The sequence below is a fragment of the Aspergillus clavatus genome, genomic scaffold (assembly GCF_000002715.2).
Source record: "Aspergillus clavatus NRRL 1 1099423829806 genomic scaffold, whole genome shotgun sequence".
In the NCBI taxonomy this organism is placed as follows: domain Eukaryota; kingdom Fungi; phylum Ascomycota; class Eurotiomycetes; order Eurotiales; family Aspergillaceae; genus Aspergillus; species Aspergillus clavatus.
In genome coordinates, this window is record NW_001517093.1 from 1,474,185 (window position 1) to 1,495,489 (window position 21,305).

The window sequence follows — 21,305 nt, forward strand, 5'->3', positions numbered from 1 at the left end:
GTCCTTTTGTCCACTAAGTGATTGTGCAGCCTCTTCAGTGAAATCTGCTCTTCCGCGCTCGTTTACGGCGGAGGTATGTGTGGGACCTCACGAAGGGTGGGGATCAAAGCTCAGGCTTATCTGCTAGACCTCTTTGTCGTTCACACCTGCGTTGGCGGAACTCTCTGAAGAATTGGCTCTCGGTTACGGACAACCTGGATTCTCAACGAAGAGAATGCGCCTGAGCTTCGGTGGTGTGTGGAGCAAGTGCGCGGGCTTCAGGATTTGACTCATTGTGCAGAGAAATGAAGGGGGTCTCAAGCAGGGGAGCCGGACGTCTACAGGTCGATTACAGCTTGTGGACCGCCGCTTCCTTTCGGGGAAGCGGCCCTTATTTTTTTTTATAAGTAACCCCTGCCCATTCATGTGACATCGCTAACTACTGTTGCAGACTCTCGAACATGAACACCACTGCCTCTCTGGTGTGGGCACGGAGGGTATATACAACTTCTGGATATGCAGAACTGTGTGGTGACATGGATTTCTTTGCAGAATGTGCCGGCAAATGGGAGGATGTATCAGAATAACTTTTTGGATTGGGCGGACTTTCCCTTGTGGTAGCATGTATGGAAGTACTTTTCATCCCATATCGATGACAAATGTGTTGTTGCATAGTTAACATGCGTAGCTGACTAATACACTCCGCACTATTCCTGCATAATCATACCCCTCCAGACCAAAAAAAAAAAAAGTTGCCCCGCCAGTGCGATAGTGGAAGGCAAAGGAACGTTCCCGTGGTTGCTGGCCAGTTTTTTTCCTTGGGCGCAAGTCTGTTTATAAGACCTAGTCCTCTCGCGTTCAGCACTTTTCATCCTTAATTTCCTCTTAAAGATCAATTGTAACACTCATCCCTTTCAACATGTCGACAGGAGCGGAGAACAATGCCTCCCAGGAGACTGTGGTGGTAGAGTCGCAGTTCCATAAGCCTGGCGATTTGGTGGAGCAGAATGATGACACCGGTGTTATGTCCGTGGAGAGTCTTTGCATGAATTGCCATGAAAATGTAAGTGATGGGCAGCGACGAACGGCAGCTCCATGAGAAAAATAGGTGACTAACCAAAGCGATACAGGGTATGACAAGACTCCTTCTCCTTCGAGTCCCTTTCTTCCGTGACATTATCCTCGAGTCCTTCGAATGCGAGCACTGTGGCCACCGCGACAACTCGGTCAAGTCCGCCGGCCAGATTCAGGAGAAGGGAACCAAGTATACATTGGATATCGAGGACGAGGAAGACTTCCAGCGCCAGGTCATCCGCAGCGATGTTTCGGTGTTCAAGGTCGAATCCCTCGGAATTGAGATGCCCAAGGGCGAGAGCCAATTGACGACGGTGGAGGGAGTCATTCAGAAGATTCACGAGAATCTTTCCAGCGAACAGCCTCTGCGTAAAGAGCAGGCACCTGAGCTGCACGATGCGCTTGTGCCTATCATCGAAAAGCTGGAGAAGATTATGAACAGAGAAGGCTTCCCCTTTACGATCTCTCTGGATGACCCCACGGGCAACTCGTGGATTGCACCCACGACGCACGACAAAGGAAACAAGTACAGACGTCGCGACTACCCCCGTACCCACGAACAGAACGAAGAGCTCGGTATCGCGGCCGATCCCGAAGCTGTCAACAACGAGGGCATCGCTGCTGAAGGCGGCATCGATGACTCAGAGATTGTGGAGGGCCAGGTCTACAGTCTGCCGGCCGAGTGCCCGGGCTGCACCAAGCCATGCTTCGTCAACATGAAGAAGGTCAACATCCCATACTTCAAGGAGGTGTTCATCTGGGGCACAGTCTGCGACCACTGCGGTTACCGCACCAGCGAGGTCAAGACCGGCGGCGAGGTCCCCGACAAGGGCAAGCGCATCAGCCTCAAGGTCGAGAACGAAGTGGATTTGTCGCGTGATATTCTCAAGTCCGACACCTGCGCGCTCCACAGCGAGGAGCTCGAAGTCACTGTCCAGCCTGGTACCCTTGGTGGCCGCTTCACCACCGTTGAGGGTCTGCTCACCGAGATCCGCGATCAGCTCCACGGCCAGATCTACGATGTTGACGACACCAGCAACACAGGAGGTGACAGCATGGCAGATTCCGACAAGGCGAAGTGGGAGCGATTCTTCAGCCGTCTTGGCGATGCTATCAGCGGCAAGATGAAGTTCAATATCACTCTCGAGGATCCCATGGCCAACAGCTACGTCCAGGATCTGTGTGCCCCGGCTGTCGATCCTCAAATCTCTACCGAGGAGTATACTCGTACCGAAGAGGAAGAGGAGGAACTTGGCCTGAAGGATATGAAGACTGAAGGATACGAGCAGGATGAGGAGGACGAGAAAGCCAAAGATGAGCAGCAATCATGATCCCATGATACTCCTAAAGACAATGCCTTCTTTTCCCTTTTTTCCGACTTACGACGGTTGTTTGGCGTCGCTCATGATGTATATGAATTTCGCTTTTTTGTTCTTTGGATGATTTGTCTACATGCATGATGGTGTTTCTGCAATTGCACCAGGGCTCTTTTTGCATTTTGAGATATCCGATGAGGGTGAACTTCTTCTTGAATTACATTTGATATCATCGGTCTGAGCAGTACTGTTTTGACTACTTACTATAGAAAAACTATTCCTGCTGGTTTGCCTTTCTTGCTACCCTCGGCCGAAGAATGGCGACCACTTGAAAGTAGCTTCTGATGATTTCGGGTTTGCGGGTCCCCAATGGCTGGGATCTTGCTAGATTCAATCGTATCGTTTGCTGATGTAAAGCAGCCAGCAGAATTGAAGAAGACCTTCTAGCGGCAATCGTCTGGGCGTATGCTCATGTGGGAGGTATAACCAGCCACTGAGATACTGATGCTTGCTAGGTCGTCCCTAGTGGTTGACTCTGCACATTTGCAGAGGCACAGAATGCAAGGCTTCGGATCACTTTGACGCTGTTCACGGTTCAGCCTTGAACCCGCTCAAATGCAAGGTGAGAATAGTGGTCGAAGTGGAGACCAACTCTTCGTAGTAATCCTTTGGGATTCAGTGTGAAGAATATGCTTTCACTTCGCGAGTGGGTTGGCGTGTATGGTGACTCGATTGATCTTGATCTCTTCATATCCCTCCTTCGGCTGGATGACTCTCCCCTTCTTATCCACCTTCACATTTGCCTTCTCCAAATTCGTCAAAACATCACCTCCTTCGTCCTGCGGACTCAGGTTCAGAACCTTGCCGAACACGGTGCTTGCGCCGTCCAGATGGGGAGCCGCGGCAAAAGTGATGAAGAATTGACTTCCATTGACCGTTGCTCCCGTTGCGCCTTGGGATCCCGGCGCGGTTCGGTCCTTGACAGGCCGGGATGCCATGGACAGGATCCCGCGCGCGTTGTGACGAAGAGCGGGGAGGTGGATTTCCTGGTTCAACGCGCGGGGATGGTAGATTGAGGTGCCGCCTTTGGGGATATCGTCGACGGGTAGCATTGGTTTCAATGTGTCCAGGGAAGCTGGAGCTGGTCCGAGAGAGATGTCGCCGCCTTGGATCATGAAGCCGGGGAAGAGACGGTGGAATGGGGTGTCATTGTATGCGCCGGATGCGCAGAGGGCGAGGAAGTTCTGTGACAGGTAGATTCAAGTTAGTGTTGCGAGCTTCCGAACGATACATAAGATTTCAAGAGAAGATTTGCTACATACTTCCGCTGTTTCAGGCACTGTCTCGCAGAAAAGCTCGACCTTGAGGTCTCCGTGAGTGGTATGAAGCTGTAGATTTCATCAGCATGACTGTTCTTGACAGGGACAAAGGTGTAATGCTCAGAAATCCGGGAATATAATGAATCAACATACCGTAACAGACATGGCAACGATCAGAGACCACGAATAAATTTCAGTTTATCCTGAGCTCGACTCTCACATCTACATCTTTCGGACATCACCAGAGAGACGGATACCTTCACGCCGCCGATGCACGTGACTACATATGTACTAATCTCTTTTGGGACAGACTCCTTTATACGTTTGTCAAGATACAACCAGAAATACGTAGGTTCGCTGCCATTGAAAAATCATACCTATTGCTAGAAATGCAACATATTGTAAGGACAACTTCATATCAATTATTTGGTAGCTTCCGTCATGTTTGGTGCAACAGTAACTCCATACAGTGCAAGGCCAATCTGATCGATAACACTAATCCCGAAAAGGCAATTAGTATCCAGGGTGGATGATTTTCCTACAATATGGTCAGAAGTCGAACCCTTTTCAATGGCACTGCTTCTTCTACATGTTATCAACTCAGGTCTTCTTGAGTCCACAAACTGAGAACGACTGAAAATGAACAACAGACCCGTCGAGCAAGCGCTATCGACATTGGTGCCGACACACGCCAATGATCTACCTCCAGAACTGGTCAGCTTAGCCCTGTCTTTAGTTGCGCAGTCTCGAAGTTTCGCGACTAGCCTGCGGCCTGAGGAGGAGATCGCACGCCCATATGCGTGTGCGGAGATTGCGTGCCGGAGGTATGAATCCTTAATGCCATCAATTGATCATATGCTAAACACCTTGACTCCTTGTACAGGTTAAGCAGGACGCTCAAACTTCCCCCGTTACTAGGCCATCCACCATGTCCTCCCCGAGCGTACAAGAAGCTCTATTCCTTTCTTGAACGGTCCCTCTCAGCGAGCACAACATCAAATCGATCGGGAGAAACCTCAACCCCAGGAACACCCTCTCGCTCTGGGTTGATTCCGTCAACCCCTACGAAGACACGAACACCCGCAAAAGCGGCACCAACGCCACGAGGGCTCCAAAATACTCCCAGCAAGTCCACACCACTCAAGCGAGCAATCAGCGCCTCAGCAAAGCCGGCGTCTACACTCCGCACTCCACAGAGAACCTACACCCGCCCCAATGGCCTTTCCGCATCGACAGATATCCCCGATGCCCCTGCGTGGGTCATGACCTCCATCCGAACCATGTGCAAAACTCTCTCAACCCCAGCTCCCCGTACAACGACATGGTCCCGACCCCCGATCTCTCGGACACTGCCGCCACACATATATGCAGGAGTGTCATCGATTCTATATCTCATCTCGAGCCTATCAGTCAAGAACGACGACGACCTCGACGAGGAAATGATGGAATTCCTCGAACCCATCATCTCGACTAGGAACGCAAATAAGGACGAGGACTTCAAGGAAGTGGTGTACGCCTTGATCGTGGCGATCTATTTCATCGTACTCGCGCGCCGGCGGACGGCCGTGGATGATGGATCTGGCGAGGCAGGCGAGGCAGGCGAGGCGAAGAAGATGGATAAGAAGACCTTTTCGGAGATGCGACAGACGGCGCTCGTGAGTCTGGGTCTGCCGTCAACGGAGCGCAGGCACCGCGATGATGTGGATCAGTGGATCGCTCTGATAATGGAGCAGAATTGGATGAATGGCCAGGAGTGGTTCGAGAATATCCCGCTGGCGGGCGAACTGGATGGAGACGAGGAGTATTTGTCCGATAGCTATGGTGAGCGTGGCGATGAAGATGCAGCTCAGGGACGGAAGCGCGCGAAGACCACGGGTGCCGGACGCGGATTCTCTCTCGAAGACTCGTCGAAACGCAAAGGTCTTCTCCCTGGGTTGGGCACGATGATGCAGGATCGTGTCGACTGGTTGAGTGAAGACCGTCGGGAGGATTACGTCGAATGGAAGGCAGATATGATGGCACAGATTGGGCAGATGGAGAAGGCTGCTCAACTGTGTTGAGTGAAAAACCCCTGGTGCTGTTGGCTGTTGATATTTGCATGCTATGGAATGTACATGATACCCTTGTTTTGAAAGGTTGCCCTTTAAAATTTCTATATCCTCCTCTAAATGCCATGTCCCAATACAAAATCCAAACAAGTCAAGTCAGAAATATCCATGGGTATGGTCTATGTTTCAATCAATGCAGTAAAAAGACACTCGCCCCAATCCAAGGTCGGAATCACCAGACTCCAGGAAGAAACAGCCCCAATGCGCGCTTTTATCTAAGGAAGTGCATGACAAAGAAAATGATTGCATCATTGCCTCGGAGGCGCGTCAAAATTTTTGTGGGTATCATGGTAAACAATGGTCGGTTTGTATCTCATCTGGATTAATACCAAATGCTTCTCGTTCGGTGATGGGGAATTGTTTCGCGGCCGTCTCTCTCAAGATCCTTGATCGTATCATATAAGAAGAAATCGATCAATATCGCATTGACTCCAAAGGCCGATGACCCATTAGTGCTTATCTGTTCGGCGTGTTGTTGCGTGGTAGGCTCTCCTTTGTCGTTGGCGGGTGTGACTTCGTCTTCTGACTGCTGGACCGATTTCCTTTCCAAGAGCTTCTGCCTCTTCAATTCTGGATGCTGACGTTTGATTTCTCGCCGAAGCAACTCAACACACCAGATGCTTGTTGCACGGAGTTCAATTTCCCAGTTCGAACCACTGGGTATTAACTTTTTATCTCGGATGTGGCTTTCCAAAGATGGTGAATATAGAAGACAACCAAGCTCATGGAGCATCTGAGGGATACGGTAGTCTGGTGGTTTCTGTCAGTCTGAAGATGAATTCTGAGTGGGCGTATAACCTACCGGCGAACATCGTGATCTTGTCGATATCGTGAAACTCTCCATAGCTTTCACCATTGAAGCAAGCCCACAGATCTGCTACAAGAATTTGAGCGCGTTTGTACAGCCGTACTCTGCGCCCATGAAACGCCGTCTCATCGCGGAAACAAGGGAAGCTCTCCACCAGGAGATTAACAAGAGCCGCGGCCGAATAGTTAGCGCTATAGACACAATTCACGAAGCTTCCATCAAAGTCCTGAAGTATTGTGTCAGCAATCATGCTCGAAAACAGGGGGAGGTTCGGTTGCGACATACCGTACATAGTACTCTACCCGCTTCACGTAGACACTGGATGCGCTCTTCGAGCATGGGGATTTCCTCATCGGTTGCTGACCGAAATACGTGCCGTAACAGCGTATCTGTACACTCATCCTCCTTGATCCAAAATCCAGGCGAGGTGATCTCGATCCCTGCGTATTCCCACTTTAGCTTTCATCTGATGGTATATAGCTCAATGAAAGAGGTGACATACCCTCCTCTAAAGCCCTCTGTAGAGCAGCTACCAGACTCCAGTAGCCAGTCCACCTCCTGCCACGATATTCAATGCAAAACCTCTTGGATTCCTCGGTTTCGCCCGACCAGAAACTGAAATTCAACAGATCCATAGTGAAGATGAAATCAACCGTGCTTCCGTCTTTCGCCTTGGGGTGTAGTTCGTGCTCGGCCCATGTCTCTGTCGAGTACTGCTTCTTCTGCATCAATCGCCAGACTGTCTCCGCTGCTTCTTTGACCTTCGCGGGGCTTAGGGCAACATCGATGGCATTGTCAAAGACATACTGCGCATTCTCGAGAACCTTGGTCTCCGCAGTCGCTGGATTGGCGGGGCCACCGTCTAGTCCGAGGGACTTGCGCAGGAGAGCCAGAAGTTCGGGGTCCGCTTCGTCGTCCGACGTGGCGCGCGCTATCATATTGTCCGCTTTAGCCGAGGGATCTAAATCGGAGTCGATTGTTGACCAGATGGAAGTGGAAGCGTCACGAGAAGTAAAGAGGTCAAATAGGTCGCTGGAGTGGACGACCGATTTGAACGCCCAAAGTTGCTGGTTGGGCTGATGTCTGGGTAAGTGACTCAACGTAATTGGAGTCTTTCTTCTTGAATAGAATCAGATTATCATGGCCCAAAGGAAATCTCCAGGTATGCGTCAGAATATATAGATCGTTTAAAGATAGATAGAATAGCAACCGATGCAAAAACCCGAGGGATAAGGTAGTTTAAAGAGAGGGGAAGTGATCGAAGCCCACTAACCTCAAGCAAAAGTTATCGCTTCCTTTATCTGATAGATACCGCTCGCCGCCTTTATCCGGGGGACTTTTTTTTTTTTTTTTTTTTTTTTTGATTTCTTTTTTCCCTTGCCTTATGTAAGCGGTAAAGTTGAATGCCACATCTTTCAGGCATCAGACAGGCACCCCCGACAGGCATCCAGAAACGATGAGACAGGTCTCAAAACTCGCAAATTCAACCCGGCATCGTTCGTCAAACAGATACATATCACTGGATAGTAGTCTGGAATCATCCTGGAGCAACAGACGGGATTCTCGGTGGAGAGAAATATATATTCTCTCCAGTTGGAAACAGCAAAGATGGTGAAGGCATTCTTCCTCAGACCATGACGGAGAATGTGTATCATCTCTCAGTCATCCAGAGCCGCCTTTGCTGCTGGGGTGATTCCATCTAGAGCCATGTTCTTTCTTCATGGCTCTCACTGCCACTTAAAATTCTTGTAGTGATGTCGATGAAGATGGGGAACAATGCATATCCAGTGCAGATATGGATGCAGGAGTGAAGAAGAGCAATAATGCGAGGTCTCACCCCCACTCGGGAAGACGCAGCCGCCTACAGTCAGTCCTACGATCAGTGTCTGGACCTTGGAGAGGTCCATCCATGCATGCTATTTCTTCCTCACCTTTTCATCAATCAAAGAAATTAAATCCTCTTGAGACTTCATGGCAGGCAGCTTGATCCATTGGAGCAGAAGATGGGATATTCCCTTGCAAGGCTCTGAGCCTAAGGAAGATCGTCGGTTTTTACAGTACTGTACAGTCGGTTTCTCTCCAAGAGTCTCCCACTTGAGTTGGAGATTTTTTTTTTTTTCGTAGGCAAGGACTTCTGTGATAAGATCGAGACATCTCCAACGCAAGAGATGATCTGACAATCCTGTGGTTTCTGCGATGGACGAGGTGCCATCGGCGTCGTTTGAAGCTGCCGCCGTCATTCTTCGTCCCTTTCAACCACCTCACGCCTGGTTACGTCTGTTTCCGGGTCTCCCTCCTGCTTCTTAACTACTACTAGAAGGCTAAATTGATTGTGTTTTCTTCTCATTTCGCTCGCTCTCCTTCACTTCAGGATCCAAGTTCATTCCTCTCTTTGACTCTCCCCCATCCTTTGCGCAATCATCTTTTCTAGGGCTGCTTCCCTCGTAAATACCAACCCTTCTTCTTGCTTCTGGATCGCATTCGATCTATTCGCAAAGATGACGAGGGACGCTTATCTCAAGCGGTCTCTCGGCACCCTGTACAGACCTATCAAAGAGGTAGCTCTATCATACCCCACGTTCGACTTTTCAAAGTGCTTTTCTTCGCGTCTGTCGTGCTGCGCTCGATACTAACACTCCGTTCTCGATCTAGTCGCGTGTGCTCCTCGTTGGTGCTGGCGGCATCGGCTGTGAATTACTCAAGGACCTCCTGCTATCCGGCTTTGGGGAAATCCACATCATTGATCTCGATACGATCGATCTGAGCAATCTCAACCGACAGTTTCTTTTCCGATATGAACACATCAAGAAGTCGAAAGCATTGGTACGTCTGCACCGCTCGATCGCTGTCCCGGCGTTCCCTCGTCCCCCCACCACATCCGCGCTCGCAACAGTTTCAACCTGAATACTACGAATAAGGAAGACGAGTCCTAATAATCCGGTGGTCATGCACAGGTTGCGAAGGAAGTTGCACGTAAATTCCAACCCAGCGCGAAGCTAGAGGCCTACCATGCGAACATTAAAGACAGCCAATTCAACGTGGACTGGTTTGCGACTTTTGACATTGTTTTCAACGCGCTTGACAATCTCGACGCCCGGCGCCATGTCAACAGGATGTGCTTGGCGGCCAACGTGCCATTGATTGAGAGTGGGACAACGGGATTCAACGGACAGGTTCAGGTCATCAAGAAAGTGGGCTTCCTGCAGTGTGATCGCTGCGCTCTTTGCTATATTCCATGGCAACTCTGCTGACCACAAGTAGGGTCGAACGGAATGCTATGACTGCAATTCGAAGGAAGTGCCCAAGACTTTCCCCGTGTGCACGATACGAAGTACACCGAGCCAACCGATCCACTGCATCGTCTGGGCTAAGAGTTACTTGCTTCCGTAAGTGTTCAAAGAGTCCATACATCACCCAGACATCTCTGACCATGGGCAGTGAGCTCTTTGGTACGAGCGAGGATGAATCGGAGGAATTCGACCATGCAGCGGATGCCGACAACGGTGAGCGCGCACTCTCTCCCCCTCTTTCTTTTTCAGTATCTGCACCCTACAAGCTCCTCTAACCTACAACAGCTGCCGAAATCGCCAATCTTCGCAAGGAGGCGCAAGCACTCAAAGAGATCCGCGAGTCTATGGGCTCCCCTGAGTTCTATCAGAAAGTGTTCAACAAGGTCTTCAAAGACGACATTGAACGCCTCAGAGGTATGGAAGACATGTGGAAAACGCGGAAGCCGCCCCAGCCTCTCGATCTCGAGCAATTGCAGCAAGAATCGTCCTCCATCGAGCCCGTTGTCTCCGTGAACGACCAAAAGGTTTGGTCATTGGCCGAAGATTTCGTTATATTCAAAGACAGGTTTGCGACTTTCTGATCCCCATGTTTGGTGGACATTAGCTAACGACTAGAGCAGTCTGGACCGACTCAGCAAACGCTTGAAGACGCTTCAAGATGTTGCAAAGGACGGTGTCAAGCCGATCCTGTTATTCGACAAGGACGATGTTGACACACTTGACTTTGTGACTGCCAGCGCTAATCTGAGAGCCACGATATTTGGAATCGATCCCAAATCGAAGTTCGATACAAAACGTGCGGTTCGCTATCGGTTTGACTGTGAATAGATGTGGCTAACTATCTCTAACAGAGATGGCTGGCAATATTATCCCGGCAATCGCAACGACCAACGCCATGACTGCCGGTCTCTGTGTACTACAGGCTTACAAAGTTCTCAAAGAGGATTATCAGAATGCCAAAATGGTATGTCCTTGCATCCGAAACTGCTCAGTATGGAGATTCTGACTTCTTCTCCTATTATCAAGGTCTTCCTGGAACGATCCGGCGCGCGTGCTCTCAATTCGGATACTCTAAAACCGCCCAATCCCAATTGCCCTGTTTGCTCGGTTGCTACAGCAAGAATCAAAATCGACCCCGAGCGCGCCACTGTGAATGACCTAGTCCAGGACATCCTCCGATTACAACTAGGCTACGGTGAAGAGTTTTCCTTGAGCAATGAGCTGGGAACCATCTATGACCCGGACCTCGAAGACAATCTGCCAAAGAAGCTTTCAGATCTTGGAATCAAGAATGAAAGCTTCCTTACTGTTGTAGATGAAGAAGATGATCAGCCGCGTGTCAACCTAGAGCTCGTTGTCGTTGTACCCGAAAAGTAAGAGGTAGTCTGCAGAGGCCGGTATTGTTGATTGCTAACCGCCCTAATACAGACCTACGCCCGCCACCACTGAGGAGAAACCTGTTGCGCTTGAGAAGATCATTGAGATCCCACGCAAACCAAAAGAACCGGAGCCTCCCGTATCGGAACCCGTCAACCGCACTCCAGTCCTCACCAAGCGTAAACGCGACGCTGAGGAAGCTGGTCTCACAAATGGTGACGAACGTTCCAAACGCCTTGCTAGTGCTTCAGTGGCAGAAGGGGATGGATCAAATCCTATCGTGTTGGATGAGGCAGATGGCGGGGCTATTCTGATTGATGATGATTGATGAACGAGATCATCGTCATTAAGTGAGCGAATCATTCCACACAACCCGTCGTTGATTTTCTTCATACTGCTTCCTGTCCAGCGTTCTCATGCAGCATCGGGAATTGGGATCCCTGGCTGATGCCTTCCTGTAACATATCTCACGAACATGATTAGTCTAGAAAGAAAAATAGATGGATGCGTCGCTTCTATCACTACTGTTTTTGTTAAAAAATGCATAGATGGCCTTCCTGGCATTTGGCTCGTATCCAAATTATCTGGCCTTCTGCAAGTTTGCGAGATGAATAAGCTCCGAATCAGGAGAAATGAATCAATCCGCAGACTAGATAGCACTCAGTCCGCCATCTAGATTCAGGACGCAGTTATTCGCGTATTCATTTTGCGCCAGGAACACTGCCGCATCAGCAATCTCATCTGGAGTGCCAAATCTTCGTAGCGGGATACTATCTTTCAACCTGGAGGTCTCGCCTTCACTGAAGTCTGTGTAGATGGTCAATTAGCTCAGTAGAACAGCCATATCTATCCTCTTTATCGGCAGATTTCACCTACCTGCAATCATTGGCGTCTCCACATAACCCGGCAGGATGGCATTCGACCGAATCACGACATCTCTCAGCGAACTGGCCGTCTCCACCGTCAACGAGCGCGTGAGGCCCAGAATACCAGCCTTGGACGCAGCATAGGGCACCGCGCCAGTCCCACCCTTAACAGCAAGCAAGGAGGAAATGTTGATGATGCATTTCGAGCGGGGCGCGCCGGTACCAGTGCCGCGATTCTTCATCCGGCTGCGAATCGAGGCGCGGACCAGTGCCCGTGCGGTCAGCATCGGTCCCTCGAGGTTCGTGCGGAGGACCCGCGAGATTTCGTCTGCTTCGAGCTTGGCGAGGATGTTGGATGTGGAGATGCCAGCTGCGTTGACGAGGATGTCTACGGGTTGCTTTGGATGGGATGGAGTCGTCAGTGAGGGCCTTGGGCCTTGTGGGGAGAGGGGAGGTTGGGTGAGGGCCAGCTCACCATTGCCTTTTCCAGCTGGCGCAACCACGTCGCGGCTTCGGAGACATCGCCGACGAGTAGGCTGACTCTGCTTGACGACTCAATCAGCGTCCCCTGCGGCTTCGCGGTGCCTTGGTTCTGCGCTTGTTGATCTGCTTCGGGCGCCTTTGTTGCGACTTGACCATCGGCGCTACCCCCGCTAGGCGCGGTGGCAGTGGGTATGCCTCCAAGGGTGGAAGAATATAGTCGAGAAGCGGCTTTGACTAGCCGGTCGTAAGATCTGCCGACAAGAATGACGCGATCTGCTCCTTCTTGGAGAAATCGCTCGGCGATGGCGAAGCCGATGCCGGATGTGCCGCCTGTGATCATGCATGTTCGGCCAGAGAGTCGATCTGATGGCTTGAATGGCGAAGTACTAGGGACGTTGGATGCAGACGATAGCCATCTTCTCTGGGGCCATGGTGATGCTTTGGAAAGACGTGTGTATATCATGCCTTTGGATTGCAATGTATGCGCATAGGATGAGAGCCCTGATGATACTACCGCGTCACGAAGATGAGAGCGTAGAGTATGTGTATAATACATGAATAAATGATGCTGACTGATTCAATCAATCCATTGAAGAAAGAGCTTCGCCTTCGTGATTCAAGCTGTGGTATTGTCCGCGACTCTCTTTCCCATGTAGGATCGATGTATGCATCCGAAACTAGACCAGCGACTGGTAACACTAGAGAGCTCAAGAGTTATTCCATTCAAGTAAGCATCGGGGAATCCTCATATCCCAGGAACGAAAGAAACCATGAATAGTTAGCGTGCCGTCATCGAAGATGATCCAGCATCCCGATAGATCGACACTGGAGATCGGAAGCTTAAGCACGGACCAACATGCGAGTCCAAAGCGCGTCTTATCTTTTCCCCCGATTCCCTTCTTCGTCACCTTCACTGCCTACACGCCCTGCTGTCAACGGAAATGGCGTCAATACCAGCTTCACCCTCGGGGTATGTGACACTCGTGTCAGGCGATGGGTTCGAGTTTATTATCCCACGGAGCACAGCCTGCGTCTCAGGAACAATACGACGCATGCTTGAGCCTTCGAGTCAGTTCTGCCTCTAGTCTATTTTCTAGACCAATACAGCCACTAACCACTCTTGCTACATGGTATAGGTAAATTCTCCGAGGCGATCACCGGCCGCTGCGTGCTTGAAAATATCAGCGGGGTTGTCCTAGAGAAGGTGTGCGAATACTTCTGCTACAACGAGAAGAACAAGAATCAGACAAACGTGCCGGACATGGATATTCCTCCAGAGCTGTGCTTGGAGTTGCTGATGGCGGCAGATTATTTGGATACCTGACCTTCAAGATGTATGTGGACTGATTGATGTGGCTGTTGTTTTCCTCTACTGACTCGGAGATATTCTAGTTGCTTGGTTTACGATCCATGAGGCGACGACTTGTGAATGAATGTATTATGGATTTCTCAAAAACCGGAGTTTTTGGTATGGTATCTTTCTTACAGCCTAGGTACAGGAAGGCGTTGAGACTCCCGATCGGGATATTTTTTACTGCGCATGAATACCTTCATCCGTCCTATGAGACGGACATCTCTGTAGCCTGGTGCTCCGTCTATCGTGTGGCGGAGCCGTACTTTGACCTGCGGAGCCATCTGAGCATCACATCCAATCCCTGCTTCAATGGATCGGGCGTTCTAAAGACGATGGCAGATCGGTCAAGTTTCCCTCTTATTCAGTCCTCATCCATATTCCATGGATACCGGGGCTTTATTCCAGGGGATACATGCTGCTCGCTGATGAGCGTATCCGTAATTCGAGTTAGATGTAAAACCATCATCTCAGGTGGTCAATCACCGCCCCTTAGGTTTGGGTTTCGTGAACCGTCCTTTATTTCCTTGAGGATTGCCTCTTCCTTCATAGAGTTTTTCTTTTCCGAACGCAGCATCTGCAACGCGCAGGTAACTCACAACGCCTTGGTCGATCACAGCCAGGATGACATTTCGATACCCCTGCCGCAGGCGCATGTAGAGTTGTCGGTCCATTTTTTCCCCTCGCGGAGGATCCAACGGGGTGCTTTCTAGCAAAGCTCCCAGCTGAGAGACAGTGGGCATAGAATGCGTGCGGGAGTCGACGACCGCAATTCGGAAATCAGGCGCCGGAGGAGCAGTCTTACGGAATGGCGTGGAGGGCTTGTAGACATGGAAGACGACCCGGAACGGAGCAGTTGTCTGTGCAGGTGGTCGAGGCATGGTGGGATCATACCAGGGTATGATAGATAGTCTACGATAGACATCACCTGAACTGCGTTAGCACGTGTATTCTAACCATTATTGTGTGGATCAGGCTCACTGTAACTGCGATGCATGCCGAGACCGACAAGCGGAATCCCCCCCGAAGCAGGACTAGGAGTCTCCAGCCACTTCAGAAACCGGCCAAAGACCCCCGCCAGCCCTGTACCCTGCTGGGGGGACTCCGACTTCTCTGCCTCGACAGCGACTTCCTCAGCATCGTCGTACCACCCAGGCGCGCGCGTAAGCGTGTACCCCAGACGCTTGAGACCCGTATAGACCGTGAACCGCTCAATTGTCAGCCCACCTCGCCCAATACAGCACGCATACGCCGCCTGCAAGCTCATCGGGATTCCAGAATCACCCCCGTCATCCTCGTCGCCGCACCCCGTCAACGAGAACGGCCACCGAATCTCCAGACTCCCGCGTTCAAGCAGATACAGCGCTTCTTCGGGAAGAAGCCACACCCGATTCCACCGGTCCGCCTGGCCCATCGTCTTGAAATACTGGCCCTTGGGGTTGGAGACGTACACGCACGCGTCTGGATGCACGCCCAGCTTCGTCGCGGCGGGTCTCCCTGTCTTCGTGTCGGGGGTTGGCGTGTCAACCGGTGGGAGGGTAGCTGTGGACGGGGGCGCGGGTCCGTCGGGCGCGTACACTCCTACGATCTTATGCTTCGGATGATGCAGTCGTGGGTATGAGAGGGCATTGTGCATAGCCCGCCGCGAGGCGGCGAGGACATCGGCTTGGAATTCGGTGGGGTTGGGTTCGAAGTCTTTCTCGCCGCGCTTGGGAAGGCTGGATTGCGAGGGGTCTGTGAGGCTATGGGCATTGGTTAGCTCGGGTTCTTGATACCACGGATAATTGGTGGAGGGGGGGGGGGGGGGGGAGACTGATACGAACAAGGAAATGTGGTTTAGCATGCGAAAGTCCTGTGTCTCGTCTGACAGGTCGACTTCAATGTGCGTTGATGAGTCGGTGGAGGGTAGACGAGCGGCATCTTCGTCCATGTCCGCCATTTTGGTATGTAGAGAGCCAGTTCCGGCTCAATTCGGGAGTCGTGTATATTGTCGCGTCGAAAAGTGTAGTCTGAAAGAGCTTTGATTATTATGTGACTGATAGTGATAGACTATAGGTCGCGATAAAAAAAATCTCGGCGGCTCGAAGCTAAAGCTTATCAGTTCCGTCCGCCAAATAATCGCGGGGAAATAATCCACCAAAACGTTCCACTTCTCCTTCTCCCCTGGTGCTTGATATCACCAATTATGATGTACCATCGACTCGGTCAGGATGGATTATGACATAGACTACAACGAGGTACTTGATCAGGTACGCAGCATCTCGGAATCATGAAGCTGCGACTCCCCTAACCTTGCACAGATATCGACAAATCTCTCCAATGCGTTGAACACTTTCGGCCCCTCCTCTCAGCAGTATCAAAACATTCTAGAGATCCTCAAGGATTGCGTACACAGACTAGGAAATGAGCCAACCAAGAAAACACCGGCTGTCGATCCGGACACGTTAAGCCTGGCGATGCAGTTCCTCGAGATTGGGGAATAATCCGTCATTGTCTGAAGCTCCAGCCGCCATGACTTAACTCAACAAGACTATAGCTCCTCCTGAACACATGTGGAAAGTTCAACACAATAGATCTTACATATTATATTGAATTATATGACTAGAGAGCCACATGGGGAAGCGAGTGTTCCACCGGCGACCTTTCTCCAGGATATTAGCAAAGTTGACCAGAACACCCCATTTTCCCGGCCACCCAGCAAAGGACAAAACAACAAGGCTCCCCGAATGGCATGCAACAAGACAAACTCCAGACTTATGCATTCATAAAAACATGATCATGCTCTGCTCTTCAGAGCAGGCTGTACCAGTCGTGATCACAAACCCTTGCCTTCGCTCTGGTTTCTTGGCGATCGCAGTGGTAGAGTCTTCGAGAATGAGCACCAATATCTGGTCCCAAGGACGCATGACAAGCGCTCAAAAATCCAGCCGCTGTTTCAATCAATGAGCGGCTTCTTCTGGTTTCCAACAACAGCGACTCCAAGGTGACGAAGTGCATGCAGATCACTGGGTCGCACAATCGAAGGGAGAGGTAGCATAGGGTTATCTGGGTTCACATGGACTGCATCTCGAGCGGCTTGCTCAATCGCTTCCATTTCCTCTTTACATCCGGCATGATCAAGGGGACAAACGACGATTGGTTGTCGAATGACAATATCCCTTGCGGACGTCAAATGAGCCTATCGGTGTATTAGCAAAGTTTCAAGGCATGATCATGCCAGCACAGTACGAACCTTGACAGTCAAATAGTACTCAATCTTGTAGAGACTTGCTGTAGTAGTAAACCCGCTCACGGCATACGTCGGAAAAGCTGCTTTACCTCTCGGAAGGATTCCCTCTGCATCTCGAAGGTCCTTCGCTGGAAATACCAGCCCCAGATTCGTCAAGTACCCCGTCGGCGGCAGCTTGACACCGATGGGCTCTGTGCGCTTGACCAATGTTTTCAGCTTGCGCTGCGGTTCATCCCCCTCATGATTATATATGATCTCTTCGTCAATACCAATGGTGATCTTGTTTATTGTGACCTTCCTGGCTTTGTTCATCCAATCCGGGTTCGGTGAAAGCTTCACATAGACGCTTACGGGGTCAAGGGGCCCGTAGGACCATCGGGGTAAGGATATCCCTAGGGTGACCAGGTGATCTGAAACCCGCTCCGCAGACTCAGGGCGGTTGTACATCCCAAATGTAGATAGTGTGTCGTATCGGGAGATCGGAACCGGAAACGCGTATTTTCTCTGGTCCGATTGTCCTTGTTGGACCGTCACGACAATTTCATAGTAGGTCTCCGCAGTGCGACTGGGGAGCTGCAGACTGGCAGGGGGCACTCGTCTGGATGAGTCTTGCCCACCACGCCCAAACGGTATGAACAAGACGAAGGGCAAGTCCATTGATATTACTTCCTCATATTCTCGACCGGCCGGACATCGAAACAGCAGCATTTCCTTGCCGACGACATCTGTGATCTCTTTCCTCGGGGGCGCCAGATGCTTCTTGGTCACGGAGTCCGCCGACGGATGTATTGTTTCGCGCCGATGGAGGGATATGGTCACGAGGGAAACGTTCACAGGCGCCGTAATGCCGATGCTGGGTCTGATCTCGACTTTACCTTCGATTCGGGGCTGGATCGTAAACGTTAGTGTCCACCCGTTCCCACACGCCCATCGGGCCGGCGCTTACCATAGTCGCAGAGATTCCGGGGTAACCGATCAGGAAATTGCCATTTGGCGGGCCCGACACTCGCACGAAGGCGGCCATACTGAAAGCACAGTGCGCGCACCACCATGGGCACGCGGGGGCTGAAAGGGATGCGCTCCGGAGTTGTTGCGGAGACTATGCGACTTCCAGGGCGTCGATATCTTCGGATAGATCATAGAGTCCACGTTCGATCGGACTGGTTCGTTCAATCGCAGCTGCGCCAAGGTGGAATGGCGATGGCGCAGGTGCACTAAACGGTTTGTCGCCTTCCTAGAGGTGCAAGTGTAGTGACCGACTCGATCACTCGACACCTCCCGGCGGTATAAGCTTCCTGGTTGGTAGGAAGCTATGGAACTTTCGGGCTGGAAACGGTGAGACTTTCGCAAAGGAGTGGATAATCGCGAACTGTATGCGGAAAGATGAAATTGAGTGGCTCTCAACGTCGCAGAGAGGTGGTTTGAGTAGTGAGATTGGCGCCGAGGTGGTGGGGGTGGAAGAAGGGAAAGTGATGGGGAACATCTGCAGCGGCTAAGTTGACAGCCTTTTGGGTTGTTGCTTCGCTTCTGCCACCGACGATCGACATCCAACACGAGGGCCAGGGTTCTGACCCGACCATTCGATCGACTACATCGGGTGGAAATTCCTTCAGCCTCAAGTTGGGGACCTACGTGGTAAGATTCTGTTCCGTGTGTACCTTTTGTTGTTATTTTTCATCCTTCGGAGAAGTTGTTCTACGGTCATGGAACATCGGTACCTTGGAACGTCCCTGATCGAACTAGATCCTCGACGGGAACAAGCCTTGCAATCACACAAGACTTCCCCCGGTATCCCGCTGGACTCGATCAGGCTATCTGCTTTATGTCTCTCATCATCACCAACAACAACGCCAACGACGCGGTTTCAAGCCTATTCCGCGATCTACGTCATAGCGCTGTCTCACCTCTTGATCTCACTTGCAGGCACCAGCAATATCTACTCGTTGCATGTCTAGCTCAGCTTATGTACATTTTCTTTCAAAGCTAAGAACTTGAGGCTACAGCTTTCGCAGCTACAACCTCTTTACTTTCAAATACCAAATGAGACGAAAAGGTTGCTTGATCATTGACCGTAAAGAGCAGCAAAGTCCCCAACAATCGCCTGCCCCCCTCGTGCTGCAGAAGATTTCGGTTGTGTAGGAGTATTGACTCGTTACTTGGGCTCTCCGTTGATCGGGAACGCAGTATGGCAAGCCGTCACTGCACGAAGGCCCTTGGAAATATCCTGACAGGTGGCCCCATTCTCTCCAATCATATAGTCACCATTGGCGTATCCAATTGTGAAGTCGCCGGCACCCAAGGCCATATTGACTTGGGAAATCTTGATGTCATAAGGCATGCCAATGTCATTGATCCAATAGGGAATACCGCAATCGTTGTCCTCGTTGTCGGGAGAATATACTCCCTTGGCGATACAGTTATTGTCATATACAATGAACGACTTGGTGCCAGTATACCCGGCAAATGGGTTGTCTCCATCGAATGTTGGAACAGAGACTGCACTGATTTGCATGGCAAACGTCCAGCTATCTGGACCCATGGCCTGGCAAAGTTCGGGTCTTTTTTCTGGCTTGGTAACCTGCTCCTTCAATGTAGTATGGAGAACACAATCAGCATTGACAAGGCTGAAGATGGCGAGATGCCCTGCCAGCTTGAGAGGTTGGGAGATCATAATGACTCGGCGGATGATATAGCAGAATGAGGTGTGGTATTGTCCTGGTGGTGATGCTAATCCTGTCGAACTGCAGATTCGAGTGCCCTTTATATAGACATGATAGACTACAGCAAATATCAGTTAACCGCGATCGCTCCTAAGAAATCAATCAGAGAAGGCCAGCATCTGTCAGTTCACCCATAAGCTGAGTTTTGCCCCCCTCGACATTGCCCTGAAGATGTAACCCCCAGATTGCCCGGAAAGAAATCAAGGATCCCTATCCTTCCGAAGGGCGTTCTGATCGTAGCCTTGGAGCGGCGTCACAAGGAATTGTCGAGAAAAGTCATTTAGAATCTCGTAGAAAGGCCTTGGCTGAGCATCATGAGGCTGGCAGATGAACGATGAAACATCGGCTGAGGCTGCTCGGATTCGCCCTAGGTTACCTTTGACCACAGCAGGCACTTGGCGTTTCAGCATTGTGCTAAGCCGCGCCAGATGGGGTGCAAAGATCAAGAAATTGAGGTTGATGGAGACTTGAAGTAGGTTCCTTATCCGTAGAAAGAAGTAAATTTCTGGTTGCCGGTGCAACAACCATTTCATCATCGCTTATCCCCACATTCAAACAGCCAGAACACAGCTAATCTCAGCTTGCATCAACCCACCAGACGTTCGGCTTTGTATTTCCAGTCTAGGACACTTACATATCTCTATTGATCTATCTCAGAACAATATACTTCACAAAGATGCCTACTACTCGTCGCCGCGGAGGCAACACTGCCGCCCGCTCGCAGTCAACCATCTCCTTCGGTTCCAAGTCCAGAGTCACTAAACCATCAGCCACCACACGCTCACAGAAAACCAAAGATCTTGAGCCGATCTCTGCCGCTGCTACGTCAACTGAGGAGGTCTCGGAGCCAGAGCAAGTTCCCGTTGCTCCCTCGGAGCCGTCGAAGCCGCACGTTGCGGAACTCGCTGTGAGACACCAGGCCCAGAAGGAGATCCAACAACCCTTGTCGGAGGAGGACCAGAGGGCAATTAAAATTACTGAGCAAGAGTTGCAACGGTATTGGCAGCAGGAAGAAGCGAAACGGAGAGGTCCTCGAGGTTGGTTCACCCATCTACGATAGCGCTTGGCTGTGGTGGGAGGGGCTAAATATATATTTTCTCTGAGCAGTTCATCAGGAAGATCTGTCGGTACATGAGAAGATCTTAAGACATTTTGATCTGTCAAGTCAATATGGAGTAAGTTGATACATCTCCTGGTGCCATATATAGTCGAAGGCTCATCTAACTTCTGTATAGCCATGCATTGGTATCGCTCGGCTCAAGCGCTGGAGACGTGCGAACATGCTGAAACTGAACCCCCCGATTGAAGTCCTTGCCGTCCTATTGAAGGAGAAGGAGACTGTCAAACAGAGGGCTTATGTCGATGAGTTGATGTCTTGAGATACA

General features: G+C 50.8%; 12 protein-coding genes across 12 annotated transcripts, besides 3 other annotated features; 6 read left to right on the forward strand and 6 right to left on the reverse strand.

Annotated features, from left to right (window-relative positions):
- Window positions 1–898: 898 nt before the first annotated feature.
- Window positions 899–2,384, forward strand: zpr1 (zinc finger-containing protein ZPR1; the record flags this gene model as incomplete). The annotated part of the gene is made up of 2 exons (XM_001268148.1): window positions 899–1,042; window positions 1,110–2,384. The coding sequence occupies 2 exons, from the start codon at window positions 899–901 to the stop codon at window positions 2,382–2,384; spliced, it is 1,419 nt and encodes a 472-aa protein (XP_001268149.1).
- A 680-nt stretch (window positions 2,385–3,064) lies between these two features.
- On the reverse strand, window positions 3,065–3,853 carry cyp5 (putative peptidyl-prolyl cis-trans isomerase; the record flags this gene model as incomplete). The annotated part of the gene is made up of 3 exons (XM_001268149.1): window positions 3,065–3,613; window positions 3,692–3,757; window positions 3,842–3,853. The coding sequence occupies 3 exons, from the start codon at window positions 3,851–3,853 to the stop codon at window positions 3,065–3,067; spliced, it is 627 nt and encodes a 208-aa protein (XP_001268150.1).
- Window positions 3,854–4,327: 474 nt separating this feature from the next.
- On the forward strand, window positions 4,328–5,748 carry ACLA_084200 (uncharacterized protein; the record flags this gene model as incomplete). The annotated part of the gene is made up of 2 exons (XM_001268150.1): window positions 4,328–4,512; window positions 4,572–5,748. The coding sequence occupies 2 exons, from the start codon at window positions 4,328–4,330 to the stop codon at window positions 5,746–5,748; spliced, it is 1,362 nt and encodes a 453-aa protein (XP_001268151.1).
- Window positions 5,269–5,293: a microsatellite.
- A 370-nt stretch (window positions 5,749–6,118) lies between the features above and the next one.
- ACLA_084210 (queuosine 5'-phosphate N-glycosylase/hydrolase) lies at window positions 6,119–7,542 on the reverse strand (the record flags this gene model as incomplete). Its single annotated transcript, XM_001268151.1, has 4 exons — window positions 6,119–6,546; window positions 6,599–6,830; window positions 6,890–7,044; window positions 7,107–7,542. 4 exons carry the CDS (start codon window positions 7,540–7,542, stop codon window positions 6,119–6,121), a joined length of 1,251 nt encoding a protein of 416 aa, XP_001268152.1.
- A 399-nt stretch (window positions 7,543–7,941) lies between these two features.
- Window positions 7,942–7,965: a microsatellite.
- Window positions 7,942–7,978: a microsatellite.
- A 1,124-nt stretch (window positions 7,979–9,102) lies between these two features.
- On the forward strand, window positions 9,103–11,599 carry ACLA_084220 (E1 ubiquitin-activating protein ubaB; the record flags this gene model as incomplete). Its single annotated transcript, XM_001268152.1, has 10 exons — window positions 9,103–9,162; window positions 9,257–9,427; window positions 9,559–9,795; window positions 9,866–9,990; window positions 10,043–10,107; window positions 10,180–10,459; window positions 10,515–10,690; window positions 10,746–10,858; window positions 10,921–11,267; window positions 11,323–11,599. 10 exons carry the CDS (start codon window positions 9,103–9,105, stop codon window positions 11,597–11,599), a joined length of 1,851 nt encoding a protein of 616 aa, XP_001268153.1.
- A 321-nt stretch (window positions 11,600–11,920) lies between these two features.
- ACLA_084230 (SDR family NAD(P)-dependent oxidoreductase) lies at window positions 11,921–13,051 on the reverse strand (the record flags this gene model as incomplete). The annotated part of the gene is made up of 4 exons (XM_001268153.1): window positions 11,921–12,078; window positions 12,148–12,535; window positions 12,613–12,950; window positions 13,015–13,051. The coding sequence occupies 4 exons, from the start codon at window positions 13,049–13,051 to the stop codon at window positions 11,921–11,923; spliced, it is 921 nt and encodes a 306-aa protein (XP_001268154.1).
- A 510-nt stretch (window positions 13,052–13,561) lies between these two features.
- ACLA_084240 (elongin C) lies at window positions 13,562–13,944 on the forward strand (the record flags this gene model as incomplete). Its single annotated transcript, XM_001268154.1, has 2 exons — window positions 13,562–13,688; window positions 13,757–13,944. 2 exons carry the CDS (start codon window positions 13,562–13,564, stop codon window positions 13,942–13,944), a joined length of 315 nt encoding a protein of 104 aa, XP_001268155.1.
- A 509-nt stretch (window positions 13,945–14,453) lies between these two features.
- Window positions 14,454–15,910, reverse strand: ACLA_084250 (tRNA-splicing endonuclease subunit SEN54 family protein; the record flags this gene model as incomplete). The annotated part of the gene is made up of 3 exons (XM_001268155.1): window positions 14,454–14,899; window positions 14,929–15,713; window positions 15,795–15,910. 3 exons carry the CDS (start codon window positions 15,908–15,910, stop codon window positions 14,454–14,456), a joined length of 1,347 nt encoding a protein of 448 aa, XP_001268156.1.
- Window positions 15,911–16,181: 271 nt separating this feature from the next.
- On the forward strand, window positions 16,182–16,454 carry ACLA_084260 (uncharacterized protein; the record flags this gene model as incomplete). Its single annotated transcript, XM_001268156.1, has 2 exons — window positions 16,182–16,220; window positions 16,272–16,454. The coding sequence occupies 2 exons, from the start codon at window positions 16,182–16,184 to the stop codon at window positions 16,452–16,454; spliced, it is 222 nt and encodes a 73-aa protein (XP_001268157.1).
- A 452-nt stretch (window positions 16,455–16,906) lies between these two features.
- Window positions 16,907–18,224, reverse strand: ACLA_084270 (arrestin C-terminal domain-containing protein; the record flags this gene model as incomplete). The annotated part of the gene is made up of 3 exons (XM_001268157.1): window positions 16,907–17,149; window positions 17,204–18,088; window positions 18,147–18,224. The coding sequence occupies 3 exons, from the start codon at window positions 18,222–18,224 to the stop codon at window positions 16,907–16,909; spliced, it is 1,206 nt and encodes a 401-aa protein (XP_001268158.1).
- A 1,128-nt stretch (window positions 18,225–19,352) lies between these two features.
- On the reverse strand, window positions 19,353–19,871 carry ACLA_084280 (uncharacterized protein; the record flags this gene model as incomplete). The annotated part of the gene is made up of 1 exon (XM_001268158.1): window positions 19,353–19,871. One exon carries the CDS (start codon window positions 19,869–19,871, stop codon window positions 19,353–19,355), a length of 519 nt encoding a protein of 172 aa, XP_001268159.1.
- A 725-nt stretch (window positions 19,872–20,596) lies between these two features.
- Window positions 20,597–21,299, forward strand: ACLA_084290 (putative DNA polymerase delta subunit 4; the record flags this gene model as incomplete). Its single annotated transcript, XM_001268159.1, has 3 exons — window positions 20,597–20,957; window positions 21,028–21,095; window positions 21,156–21,299. The coding sequence occupies 3 exons, from the start codon at window positions 20,597–20,599 to the stop codon at window positions 21,297–21,299; spliced, it is 573 nt and encodes a 190-aa protein (XP_001268160.1).
- Window positions 21,300–21,305: the final 6 nt, after the last annotated feature.